At 37.8% G+C, this 12,848-nt stretch overlaps 2 protein-coding genes across 2 annotated transcripts; one reads left to right on the forward strand and one right to left on the reverse strand.

Annotated features, from left to right (window-relative positions):
- The first annotated feature begins 2,219 nt into the window (after positions 1-2,219).
- On the forward strand, positions 2,220-3,800 carry LOC109240025. The gene is made up of 3 exons (XM_019406645.1): positions 2,220-2,720; positions 2,812-2,936; positions 3,410-3,800. Exons 1-3 carry the CDS (start codon positions 2,456-2,458, stop codon positions 3,524-3,526), a joined length of 507 nt encoding a protein of 168 aa, XP_019262190.1. The 5' UTR covers positions 2,220-2,455; the 3' UTR covers positions 3,527-3,800.
- A 101-nt stretch (positions 3,801-3,901) lies between these two features.
- On the reverse strand, positions 3,902-12,718 carry LOC109240026 (protein PLASTID REDOX INSENSITIVE 2-like). Its single transcript, XM_019406646.1, has 3 exons — positions 12,427-12,718; positions 11,813-11,911; positions 3,902-4,141 (listed from the first exon to the last, which is right to left on the reverse strand). The coding sequence occupies exons 1-3, from the start codon at positions 12,625-12,627 to the stop codon at positions 3,944-3,946; spliced, it is 498 nt and encodes a 165-aa protein (XP_019262191.1). The 5' UTR covers positions 12,628-12,718; the 3' UTR covers positions 3,902-3,943.
- Between the last annotated feature and the right edge of the window lie 130 nt (positions 12,719-12,848).

Here is a 12,848-nt window from a genome sequence, read left to right on the forward strand (position 1 = left end):
AAGAGGTATAAAATACCCGTGCTTAAAATTAATGTGACACGTAAATAAAAGAAAGTATAGTAATTATTTTTGGCACATATACCCGTGCTAAGACAGAGTACCTGGAGTGCAAGTTTAGCGCCGAGCCGAGCGAAGTAGGCAGGGACGTCAAGCTTGGATCTCAGGTCATCGCCAAGAGGGACAGTTTCAGATATCTTGGGTCGGTGATTCAGGGGGACGGAGAGATCGACGGGGATGTCACTCACCGTATAGGGGCGGGGTGGCCGAAATGGAGGCTTGCATCAGGAGTCTTGTGTGACAAGAAAGTGCCACAGAAACTCAAGGGGAAGTTTTATAGAGCTGTGGTTAGACCTGCCATGTTGTATGGGGCTGAGTGCTGGCCGGTGAAGAACTCCCATGTCCAGAGAATGAAGGTTGCGGAGATGAGGATGCTCAGGTGGATGTGCGGGCTCACCAGGTTAGATAGGATTAGGAATGAAGTTATTCGGGAGAAGGTGGGGGTGGCCCCAGTAGATGAGAAGATGCGGGAAGCGAGGCTCAGGTGGTACGGGCATGTGCGGAGGAGAAGCCCCGATGCCCCGGTGAGGAGTTGTGAGCGGCTGGCGGTGGTTGGCGCGAGTCGAGGCAGAGGGAGGCCCAAGAGGTATTGGGGAGAGGTGATTAGGCAGGACATGGCTAGAATGCGGATTTCCGAGGACATGGCCCTTGATAGGAAAGTCTGGAGGTCTAGTATCAGGATTGCAGGATAGGGGCGTCTAGAATTTTTCGTACTTCTGCCCGGGGCTGGGGGGGAGTGGGGGGGGGGGGGGGTTTGGTAGGGCTCTCCATAGAGGATCTGTGTATTGTATTGTGCCCCCTTATGGTAGTTACTGGTCGATATATTTGCATGCCATTTTATTTATGGTTTATGTTTAGATAATTATTTATGTGATTTCTGCTGGAGTTACTAATGCTCTTTTGCTTTTTGTTTTTTGTTTTTGTTTTCCTTTTCCTTTTCCTGAGCCGAGAGCCGATTGGAAACAGCCTCTCTGCCCTTTCGGGTAGGGGTAAGGCCTGTGTACGTATTACCCTCCCCAGACCCCACCTTGTGGGACTATACTGGGTAGTTGTTGTTGTTGTATAATGTAAAGAAACGATTGAGTTACTTAAAAATCAACTCTGCCCATATGAATTTTAAGCAGAAATGATTATGAAACTCATATAAAGGAGGGTGGTTATCTAGGTTGACCACCAATGAGAAAATAATCTGATGAATCTTCAAAATACAAAGAGGATTAATATAACTAGTCCCAACTTGTTTAAAATTAAGGCACAATTAATTGATAAATTAAAGTTACGTTCTTCTTTTTGGTTTAACAATTCAAGGGTGTTTGGATTAGCTTTTAAAAAGTAGTTATAAGCTAAAAGCCAAAAGTCATAAGTTGATACTCTCTCCGGTCCACAATAAGTGACCAATTTACTTTGGACACACCCATTAAGAAAATACTAAATTCTAGACAAAAATAGTTAGTGTAACTAAACTACCCTTAATTAAATATTGCAGCACAGTTATAGTAGCACTTACTTCTCTTCTCGAATGTGAGGAGAAAAGGACTTTTTAGGGATACGTACATAAGGGTAATTTTGAAAAAACAAATTGAATTTTTTCTTGATTATATAAATGGACACTTATTTTGGACCAAAAAAAAAAAAAAAAATTGGTCGCTTATTGTGGACCGGAGGGAGTAATACCTAACTTTTGGCTTTTGACTTATTTTCGTACTTTTAATGCCTAAAAGTAAGTTTTTTTAAATACTTTTTATCATTGTCAAACAGCACAAAAATTAGAAAAGTATTTAAAAGCCAATAAGCATTTAAAATAAGCAATACAAACACCCTCGTTTCTAGAAAGTAGAAACCATTGTCCCAACTAATTGGATTCGCCCCGCGTATGGCTAGTTAAACCCCTAACAAGAGGTTTCCCTTCTCAGTATTCGAACACGAGACCTCTAGCTGATGCCGAAGGAATCTCGTTCATCTCACAACACTTGTTAGTGGTAATTAAGATCACTTAAAAGCCAATTACAATTAAAAGCTTATACTCCAGTAATCATGATTTAGTAACATGGAAAAGACCATTTGCTTCGTCACTATCCATGCATATAACTTATAAAACTTTTTTAAATTATCTTTTTAGGTGGCATATATAACTACTATATAAATTAGTTAGGAATAGATAGAGAGAGGAGGGGACTGTTGTGCTAGCTTGAGTGAGACCTATTTTACCATACACAAAGAGGGGTGGGTGGGTACTACTACTTGGAAAAAGACTCTTGTCTATTTCATATCCTTCTTTCCTTCCTCCTTCCCTTCTTATCCTTCTTCTTTTTTCTCATCTTCTTCTTCATTCTTGTTCATCTAAGGAGTCAAAGAAAGATCATTGTATTTAGAAAAAGAAAAAAAAAGGAAAACAAAAATGGGAAATTGTCAGGCTGTAGATGCAGCAGCTTTAGTAATACAACATCCTAATGGAAAAATAGATAGGATGTATTGGCCTATGACTGCTACTGAGGTTATGAAAATGAACCCTGGTCATTATGTTTCTCTCATAATTCCTCTTCCTATCTCCTCCTCCGATGACAATTCCAACGATAAAACTGTTCGTTTCACCCGTGTTAAGCTTCTCCGGCCAACGGATACTTTAGTTCTTGGTAGAGCTTATAGACTTGTTACAACTCAAGGTATGTATGCAATTCTTTGTCTGCAAAACCTTTTGTTATTTGTTCTTTTCTTGATGTTAATTAATGTTTGTGGTGTTTCTTGGTTTTATAGAGGTGATGAAGGTATTGAGAGCAAAGAAACATGCAAAGATGAAGATGAACCAACCAGAGCTGCAAGAAAATCAGAGGTCAAGTTGTGAACTTGAAGCTGGAAAATCTGAATCAGATAAGAACAAGGTAGGAGTAATAATTTTGAACCAATCACTTGTAAATTTTATTTTTGTTTTGTTCTTTCTTAAAAATTACTATCTATTTAGAAACAGAACAGAGTCATAGAAGGGAAAAGGGTACTACAACAACTATGCCTTTATCCCTAATTAACTTGTTGAAATCGACTATATGAATCCTCTATATTTGTTCTGTTCTATTTAAGCTAGTCTCACCAAATACTTAGAAAAGGGTAGACAGAAAAAGAGGAAGTTCTTAAATGCATGGCCAATTAAACACTTTTAAATATACAAACTTTATATCCCTTTTGTGCAACATAATGCTCTATTCATTTAAGGAAAGTTAAGGATGGGATCAAAAACTAAATGAAAAGAAATACTCCAAGAATTCAATAACCAATAGCAGAGTTGAAAACATGAAAGAGACTAATATATAATACTAATATTCAGGTGAACTAATTACATAAAATTGATCATTTGCAGGCTATGAGACATGAAGGACATAGGCAAAGGCCTGGAACAACAAACTTAGCTGCTGCTGCTGCAAGGTCCAAATCATGGCGTCCGACTTTACAGAGTATTTCTGAGTCCAGTAGCTAATGGTGGTTGCAATCCGATCACCGGCAATGGGACTTCTAAAAGATAGGCAACAAGAAACTCACAGAAATTGGTTGTTCACCCATTGTCATTCACAACTCTAGTTCATGAGGGATGTTGAGCAATAATGCTTTTGTATAGAATAGAATGGAAACTAACTCCACTTGATAGAAAGAACATCCCATAAATGGAAATACATATTCTCCAGAATTCTAGCATTGTTCTTTTCTTGAGCAGAAGCTAGATTCAAGATTAGCCATGACTATTTTTCCTCTTCTTTTTTTTTTTGTAATTTTATATCGATGGTGTTCGGTTCAGCTTACGCACACCTCGACTATTCCACCAGATACCTGCTACCTTTTACTAGCACAGGTACCAAGCAACTCTGAAGATTAGCGATGATTATTAAAATGACCATTTTCATTGCCTTAGTCGTTTTGAGTTCCAAGTCTCCCAATCCTGATCAACATAATTTTGAGCCCACAATAATGATGCTCGCGCAGCCAATGCCGCTCCTGGAAGTTTCCTCTCTTTGAGAGCTACCATCATATCAGTAAAAGGTTCCACCAGTAGTGTCCCGGGTCCTCCATATTCTTTGTGCAAGAATTCATTAAAAATCTGATTAAACAAAAGAAGGCACTTTAAAGAAAACCAACTGTATAATCTTTTAATACTTATGAAAGTAAAAAAGCATCATATAATAAATGTTTATTCCAGAAAATGCCAGTGTTGGTGGCACAAAAGGCCAAGTACAGCTTGATATAAACTGTCCAGCCAGGGCTGCTATATTTCTATAGTAACAAGTACCAGATATTTCTTTCAAATATCAATCATTGTACTATTTCCAGGTCAGAAACAAGTCAGATTGTCAGTAGAAATGAACATGATTTTATATTGAACATAATCTTTAGTACACTAAATGACCTTTGGATCAAGAGTTGTGTGCTTGCTAAGTATGTCAGTTAGTACAATTATATCACTAGAAAAGACCATAATGGGTGTGGTAGTGTTTTATGAGGTTATTCATTCCAAGTTGTTAAAACTGAAGTTGGAAGATAAAAAAGAATAAAAGGGCAGTCCGGTGCATTAAGCTCCCGCTATGCGGGGTCCGGAGAAGGATCAGACCACAAGGGTCTATTGTACGCAGTCTTACCCTGTATTTCTGCAAGTGGTTGTTTCCACTGCTCGAACCTGTGACCTCTTGGTCACACGGCAGCAACTTTACCAGTCACGCCAAGGCTGCCCTCTTTAAGTTGGAAGATGACAAGCAAATTTATGATAGTCTGAAATTTTCTGGAAATTTCAGACAAAGGAATGGATTCACTCAATCTAAATAAAAGCATCCCCCAAATAATATTTGCTCAAGAGGACTATAGCTTCAACTATAGAAATAAAATTTACACAATTTTCACAGATCAAGGGCAGAATATTAAAATGAAAAAAGAGCAGGCTATTTCAAGAAACTCTTCTCCAGATCCAATCAAAGTCAGCACATTTAAGTAGAACATTCAATACTGAGACAGATTGTCAGCATGTCAATTTATTGCTACCAAAGACAAAGTATTAGAAAAAAAGCTCAAATTATGTTGAGAATATTGAATTTTCTTTCCTTCTCATGTCAATTACTCAATTGGCACTATTTCTTTTACAAGTCCCATCTTCATTAAATGAAACATCTGACTCTTGACATTCTATGGGTTCAAACAAAGAAAAGTAAGAGGCAAATGAAAATTCAAACTAAGTCAATTACACCTTGATAAGAATGGACCTTGGGCCTAACTCAACCTCGAAAGCTAGCTTGTGAGGTGGGGATTGCCCAAGCCATATAAGGAGACCAAGGACCTCAAATCCCTCCGATGTGGGACAACTCAACACCCCCCCCCCCCCACGCCCAGGCCTCTGGAGAGTGGACAACATAAATGGGGGCCCTACATCGGTAACAATAACTGGGATGGGCCTGGCTCTGATACCATGTTGAATTTGAGAAGAAGAAAAGACTTCTTGTATATTTCAATATCTGTACAACCTATGGACTAGGATATTTATACAGTCAGTCCTATCTCTAATTTAGGAAAGACAATCAAAGACAATAATGCTAATTACAATCAAATCAAATAAGATCCCTATAATTAAGCTAATCAAATAAGATCTCTATAATTAAGCTAATCAAATCACTACAATTAAGCTCTAATCAAATATTCAATACTCCCCCTTAAGTTGGTGCAAAGATGTCGCACATGCCTAACTTGCAAATCAATGTATGGAAAGTCCGTTTGTTGAGACCTTTTATAAGTACATCAGCTAGTTGTTTCTCTAACGACACATGAAGCAACCTCAGGATACCACTTGTAACCTTTTCTTTGATGAAGTTCGTATCAATTTCAACATGCTTTGTTCGGTCATGTTGAACAGGATTATTAGTTATACTGATTGCAGCCTTGTTGTCGCAGTACAAGGAAAGTTCCCCTTTTTCAGAAAGTCCCAATTCCTCTAATAGCCTTTGCAACCAAATAAGTTCACAAACACCCTGGGCCACAACTCTATATTCTGCTTCCGCACTTGATCTGGCAACTACACTTTGCTTCTTGCTTCTCCAAGTGACTAAGTTCCCTCCTACGAGTGTACAGTAACCTGATGTAGATCTTCTATCATCTAGAGACCCAGCCCAATCCGCATCTATATAGGCCTCTATCCACAGGTAACCATGTTTGGAGAAAAGCAAACCTTTCCCCGGAGCAGACTTCAAATACCGCAAAATATGGAAGACAGCTTGCATATGAGTCTCGGGGATCATGCATAAACTGACTCACTAAGTTCACTGAATAAGCTATGTCTGGTCTAGTGTGAGAGAGATAAATAAGTCTTCCAACCAGCCTCTGATATCTCTCCTTATCAACTGACTCTCTAACCCCTGTTTGTAGCTTGTGATTGCACTCAATGGGTGATTCTGTTGGTTTGCAACCAATCATACCGGTTTCTTTCAAGAGATCCAGAATGTACTTTCTTTGAGAAATAAAGATTCCTCTTTTTGATCTAGCAACCTCAATTCCAAAGAAGTATTGTAGTTTTCCTAGATCCTTGATCTCAAATTCTTGTGCCAACAATTTCTTCAATCGGGTTAATTCCTCTTTGTCATCTCCTGTCATTACTATATCATCAACATAAACTATGAGAAGAGTGAGTTTACCGCTTTGATGTCTAATAAAGAGAGTGTGATCAGCATTGCTTTGTTGGTAAGCAAAGGAGATCATTGCTTTGCAGAATCTGTCAAACCAGGCTCTAGGAAATTGCTTCAATCCGTACAAAGCTTTCTTCAATCTGCACATCTTTCCTTGACTCTGTTCGGTATCAAATCCAGGAGGAATCTCCATATACGCATCTTCTTCTAAGTCTCCATGAAGAAATGCATTCTTCACATCGAACTGTTGTAAGTCCCAATCAAGATTAGCTACACAAGACAAAAGAATTCTGATAGTGTTCATTTTAGCAATAGGGGCAAATGTCTCTTGATAATCCACTCCATAAGTCTGAGTGAATCCTTTAGCCACCAATCTTGCTTTGAATCTTTCAATTGTGCCGTCAGCTTTGTGCTTCACAGTGAAGACCCATTTGCAGCCAACCAACTTCTTGTCTGGCGGTGAAGTGACAGGTTCCCATGTTTTATTTTTTGACAAGGCCTTCATTTTTTCATTCATAGCTTGCTTCCATTTAGGATCTGCAAAAGTTTCCCTCCAATTCTGGGGAATTGACACAGAAGAAATAGACAAGGCAAAGGCTCTATAGGAGGGAGACAAAGAATTATAGGAGACAAAATTAGATAAAGGATGTTTGGTGGTGCAGGATCTGACTGCTTTTCTGTGAGCAATAGGCAAATTTAGCTCATTAGCAAATGTAGATAACTCACCAATAGAAGAAGGTTCAACTTCGGCAGATTGCATGATGACTTCTTCTACTCTATTTCTCCTTGAGTAAGTTTTCAAATCAGGCCCATCCAAATGCCCAATAGTCTCCCCCTGAATCCTTTCTCCAATTTCATTTTCCCAGTGGTAGTGGCAATAGTTTCAATAGTGGAACTTGGAAGAATCATCTCTTCCTCCTTATAGCTCTCCCCCTGAAGAGGTGATGGTGTAATACTGAAATAGGGCTCAGATTCTCGAAAGGTAACATCCATGCTAACGAAGGATCTCCTGGAGGGAGGATGATAGCATTTGTACCCTTTATGTGTTGGAGAATACCCAATAAAGACACACTTAAGAGCTTTAGGATCAAGTTTCCTAGAGTTTCTAGTGTGAACAAAGCAGACACACCCAAATACATTCGGAGAAACAACATAATCATTCTTACCCTCTAAAGCTTGCAAAGGACTCTGGAAATTGAGGGTTTTAAGTGGCATTATATTGATGAGATAGGCAGCTACTAGAATGGCATCTCCCCAATAATGTTTTGGTAGATTCATGGTAAACATAAGAGATCTAGCGACTTCTAACAAATGCCTATTTTTTCTTTCAGCAACCCCATTTTGTGCACTACTATAAGGACAACTGGTTTGATGGATTATCCCATAAGACTCCAAATGAGCACCAAAATTTTTATCCATGTATTATGTGCCATTGTCAGTTCGTAAGATTTTTATCTTAGCCTCAAATTGAGTACTAATCAACTTATGAAAAGACCGAAAACATGAGAAAACTTCACTTTTGGCCTTTAACAAATACTCCCAAGTCATCCTAGTGCAACAATCAATAAAGGTAACAGACCATCGACTACCAGACAAAGAAACTGTTTGTTACATCAGAATGAATAGTCGAAAAAGGAGTTGTACTTTTATTATCACTCAAGGGATAAGAGTTTCTAGTATGCTTGGCAAATTCACAAGCATCACAAAACAAAGATTCAAACTCAATTCTAGAAAACAAACTAGGATATAACTTCTTTAAAGTAAAATATTATGGGTGCCCCAACCGTCTATGCCACTGTATAATTTCTTGGTTGGCATCCTTATTTCCTCCAAAATAGGCCCGAACAAAGTCTCGAGTTCCATCAATTCAATATAAGTCATCATGCAATCTACATTGTCAATCCTCTTCCTTGTTTGAAGATCCTGAAAACACAATGATCAAGAAAGAATTCAACACTACAATTTTATTTTTTGGTGATGGCGCTAACAGATAGCATGTTAACAGGAAGCTCAGGTACATGCAGGATGGATGATAATGTAATATCAGGTGTACAGACAACAGAACCTGTTCCAGAGATAGGAGTTGGGAGCCATTTGCTATTTTGACATAACCCTTTGGGACTAGGAGAGTAGTTTTGAAAGCCTTTAGAGGAGCCTGTTATGTGTCTATTCGCACCAGAATCAATAATCCAAGAATTAAGGTGAGCATTAAAGGCAATACCTGATTGCACGTAATTGGAAGTAGCAACATTAGAAGAGTCAAGTTTATTCAGGAGACGACGAAGATGCTGAACTTCATCCAAAGACAATGCTTCTCCAGAAGCAGTTTCCTTGGATGTCTCCATATTTTTTGCAATATTAGCCTGACCCCTTGATGGACCTACACGTTTTCCTCCACGACCTCTAGTTGGTCTACCATGTAGTTTCCAGCATGTCTCCCTTGTATGCCTTGGCTTTCCACAATACTCACAGTGCATGTGATCTTTATCAAAAGTGAATGTTTTTGGTTGCTCTTGAGACACAGTTAACCCAGACTTCTCCATTGGTGCTGAATAAAGTATGACCCCTCGTCGGTTCTCTTCCTGTTAAGCATAAGAATATGCATCCTAAAGGGAAGGAAAGGGAATTTTACCGAGAACTTGAACCCTGATATTATCATATTCTTGGTTCAAACCGGCCAGAAAATCATAGACCCTTTCCTTTTCAACCAATTGTTGAAAGAGAACTGCATCATCAGTACACTTTGCTTGGAGATCCTAATAATAGTCAATCTCCTGCCACAACCCACTTAACTCGGAATAGTAATCAGTGATAGTCAATTCACCTTGCTTAATTGCATGAATTTTATTTCGAATTTCAAAAATCTGGGCATCATTTCCCTTGCGAGAGTAAGTACGCTTAGTTGAATTCCAAATTTTTTCAGCAGTATCAAGCAATAAATATTGTTTAGAAATTCGAGGGTGCATTGTATTCAATAACCATGTCATAACAAGGGAATTATCAGAATCCCATTGGCTATAACAAGCATAGTCACAACAGGTGCTTTCTTTTCTCTAGTAATATAACCAAGCAGCTTTCTAGACTTAATAAAAAGCAAACAAGATCTTGACCAAGCGAGATATGTACCAGCCCCTTCCAATTTTACCGCACTAATTTGTGAAATACCGTGTGAAACAGTATTGTCTACAGAATTTGTAACTACTGCCTTTGAATCTCCCATAATTTCAAAAAATAACAGTTCTCAAAAAATAAAAATCTGCAGAATCAAGGAGTAGTGAACCTGGTTACTCTTCAGAGAAGAAAAAATGGGAGATCTGGTTGGAAAAAAAGGTTCTGATTCGTTGGAACCGTATCTCTGCTGCTCCAAAAATTGATGAACCTAATAAGGTACGCTCGAAATGTGTCGGCGATACTCAGGGAGAAAAACTCTACCTTTTTTATACAAAAGGAACCCTAGCGTTGCAGAGGGAGATAACTCACCTCAAAAAAGGCAACAATGGCTCTGATACCATGTTAAGAATGGACCTTGGGCCTAACTCAACCCCAAAAGCTAGCTTGTGAGGTGAGGATTGCCAAGCCATATAAGGAGACCAAGGACCTCAAATCCCTCCGATGTGGGATAACTCAACACACCTAATCATATCTGGTGGAGTAAAGTCATCTCATCCTTAAAAACTAACAAGTGAAAACCAGATAAAAGCAAGTGTTTACACAATTATTCTTAACGTAGTTAGAGGTAGCAAAAGAGTTTACAACTTCCTGAGCTTAATGTTAGGAAAAGGAAAATGTCATAACTGCTTACTCCGCGTATTATGTAATTTAAACCCCGCGAGGTTATCTTTAAGTTGGATGGCACGATTTGTTTACTGCCAGAGCATTATTTCGACGATGTTGATTAAAATCTAACCTTATGGACCACTAGAGATGTTTCCAAAATCAGCCGGCTAATACTATATCTGCAGTAATTCCTCTTAAGCTCTCCACATATCAGCAATGGAACCTAAATTTTTATAAAACGAAGACTATATGCTGGAGGTACACAAATTCTGGTTTTTAATCTTCAAAAGGTCCATGAAAACCGCTATGAACCTCACTGTTGTAGGATCAATTGGAAGAGAGCTTCAAGATCCTCTAAAGACTATAACTGCAAAAGACGAACTCTCAACGCTAAATCCCATTCAAGTCTTCAGCATGTTCCGAGCAGAACTTACTGCACCTGTTCAGCTAGCTTAAACTACAGTTATTTTCTAATATGTGAACCAAAACTGATAAAATTGTTCGTTCCTATGCTATAAGCTCCGGTATCTGTCCCTTCAAAGTAAATGACGCAGAGCTGTATGTGCAAAATCAACAATTATAGTAAAACTACAGATAGATCTTCAAAGCAATCACTTCCAGTTTATCGCATTTTATTTTAGAACTTTTAAGTTTAGGCCATATTTAATGCAATTAGACAGTTTCATGTTCCTTGTCCATCAGTTTCGTATGCTCTTTTCTTCATCCTGTACTAAGGGAAGAAACATGAAACTATCAACAACTAGAAATGCAGATATATTGGACATAAGCAACATGATCAGTAGAAAGCCTAAAATCAGAATTAAATGAAAATCCACTAGAGCAACACTATGAAATTCAGTTGTGACATTTAATCAACCAAGAATTTACACATTAGTGAATAGAACATTTCTACTCTGCAACGATGCTATCTCTTCTTCAATTAGTATAGTAATCCAAATGTTAGAACTTAAAGCAAGGACAAGAATTCATCTTTACATAGTCAAGGAAGTCCAACATACAGACCTCAATTCTCTACATTTACAAAGTACAAAAATCTAATCTTTTACCGTTATACACACATCAAAAGCGAACCAGAAAATATTTTCATCCAAATAAATTAAAGAAATGAGGAGATCAATCAAAAAGAGATGTTAATTAATCAAACGTCCGACTGAACACCACGCATGTAGTATAAGTATTCAATTACAAATAGTACAGCCAAAGTAACATGAATTAGACCAAACATACGAGAAGTATCAAAAATAAACCAAGTTACATATCTTCACCTAGACTTCATTGAACAAATCATGAGAAGTGCCACTAGAAAGCCTTACCTCAGCACAAACACTAACAACATCGTCAAGCTCGTCTCCAAATATTTCCTTTTCTTTGAACAGCTTCTTCAATAGCTCAGCCTTGAACTTCTGTGTCTCCTACATTTCGCAATTAAATAAATTAATCAATATTAAATAGTAGCAAATCATATCTCAGTTCCAAACTAGTTAGGTGCACTATATATTCTAATCTTCTAAAGGCACATAGGGATTCCCAATTAAAGATATCAAACAATATTAATAAGTAAAAAATATATCTAAGTTCTAATGGTGTAAGAAAAGAGTTACACCAGCAGGTCACTTAAAAGATAATTACATGTAATTCTCTATACAAGATTAGTAACCTTGAGAAAATGGAAAGCAATCTTCTATAATAGGTGAAATACACTGTTAGCACATAACTTAAATCCATTAAAAAAAACTACAATCAAAATTTCAAACTAATTACTACTCTATTGGGCCTCATTTCTTTCTAATAGTACATGTAAACTAATTTTCCTTCAATAAACTATCCCACAAACAAACCGCAAATTAGATTATAGTAGTGAGTAGTTATTATTTAAAGGGTTAAATTTTAAGTTATATAAAGAGTAAGTGATGCAAGAATAAGTTACAGCAACAGCAAATTCAGGGATTGGGTCAGGATACACATATTTCTGAGGCTGTGTTGAACTGTGATGAACTGAGAAGTGCCTCGTTGAGATGGCTTTTGAGAAGTGAAGGTGGAGAGAGCTTCTTGGTTGGATTGAATGATTAAATATTTTGGAGGGAATTGGAAGTGCTGCAGTGGTGAATGTTAGAATGTGAAGCGCCATTGTTAGAGATTTTTGGAGGGAGGAGAAGACTTGTAACCAAGAATGTTGAAGTAAATATAGGCCCAACCCATGTACTGAGATGAGCTTATCATTTGTGCTGCATCTCTTACTATGGACTTAAAAATGTTATTTGGTCCAATGACTTAAACTTGCCACTTGCTCACTTGGGATTTTTTTTTTTGGAAATTTTAACTCCTATAACAAATTATTACACCCTATTT

The sequence above is a fragment of the Nicotiana attenuata genome, unplaced genomic scaffold (genome assembly GCF_001879085.1).
Source record: "Nicotiana attenuata strain UT unplaced genomic scaffold, NIATTr2, whole genome shotgun sequence".
In the NCBI taxonomy this organism is placed as follows: domain Eukaryota; kingdom Viridiplantae; phylum Streptophyta; class Magnoliopsida; order Solanales; family Solanaceae; genus Nicotiana; species Nicotiana attenuata.

Coding starts and splice junctions, on each gene's coding strand:
- LOC109240025 (XM_019406645.1), top strand. CDS start 2,456: ATGGGAAATTGTCAGGCTGTAGATGCAGCAGCTTTAGTAATACAACAT. Junction 2,721..2,811: donor TAGACTTGTTACAACTCAAG/GTATGTATGCAA, acceptor TTGGTTTTATAG/AGGTGATGAAGGTATTGAGA. Junction 2,937..3,409: donor CTGAATCAGATAAGAACAAG/GTAGGAGTAATA, acceptor GATCATTTGCAG/GCTATGAGACATGAAGGACA.
- LOC109240026 (XM_019406646.1), bottom strand. CDS start 12,627: ATGGCGCTTCACATTCTAACATTCACCACTGCAGCACTTCCAATTCCC. Junction 11,912..12,426: donor TCCCTGAATTTGCTGTTGCT/GTAACTTATTCT, acceptor TGCGAAATGTAG/GAGACACAGAAGTTCAAGGC. Junction 4,142..11,812: donor TTGTTAGTGTTTGTGCTGAG/GTAAGGCTTTCT, acceptor TTGTTTAATCAG/ATTTTTAATGAATTCTTGCA.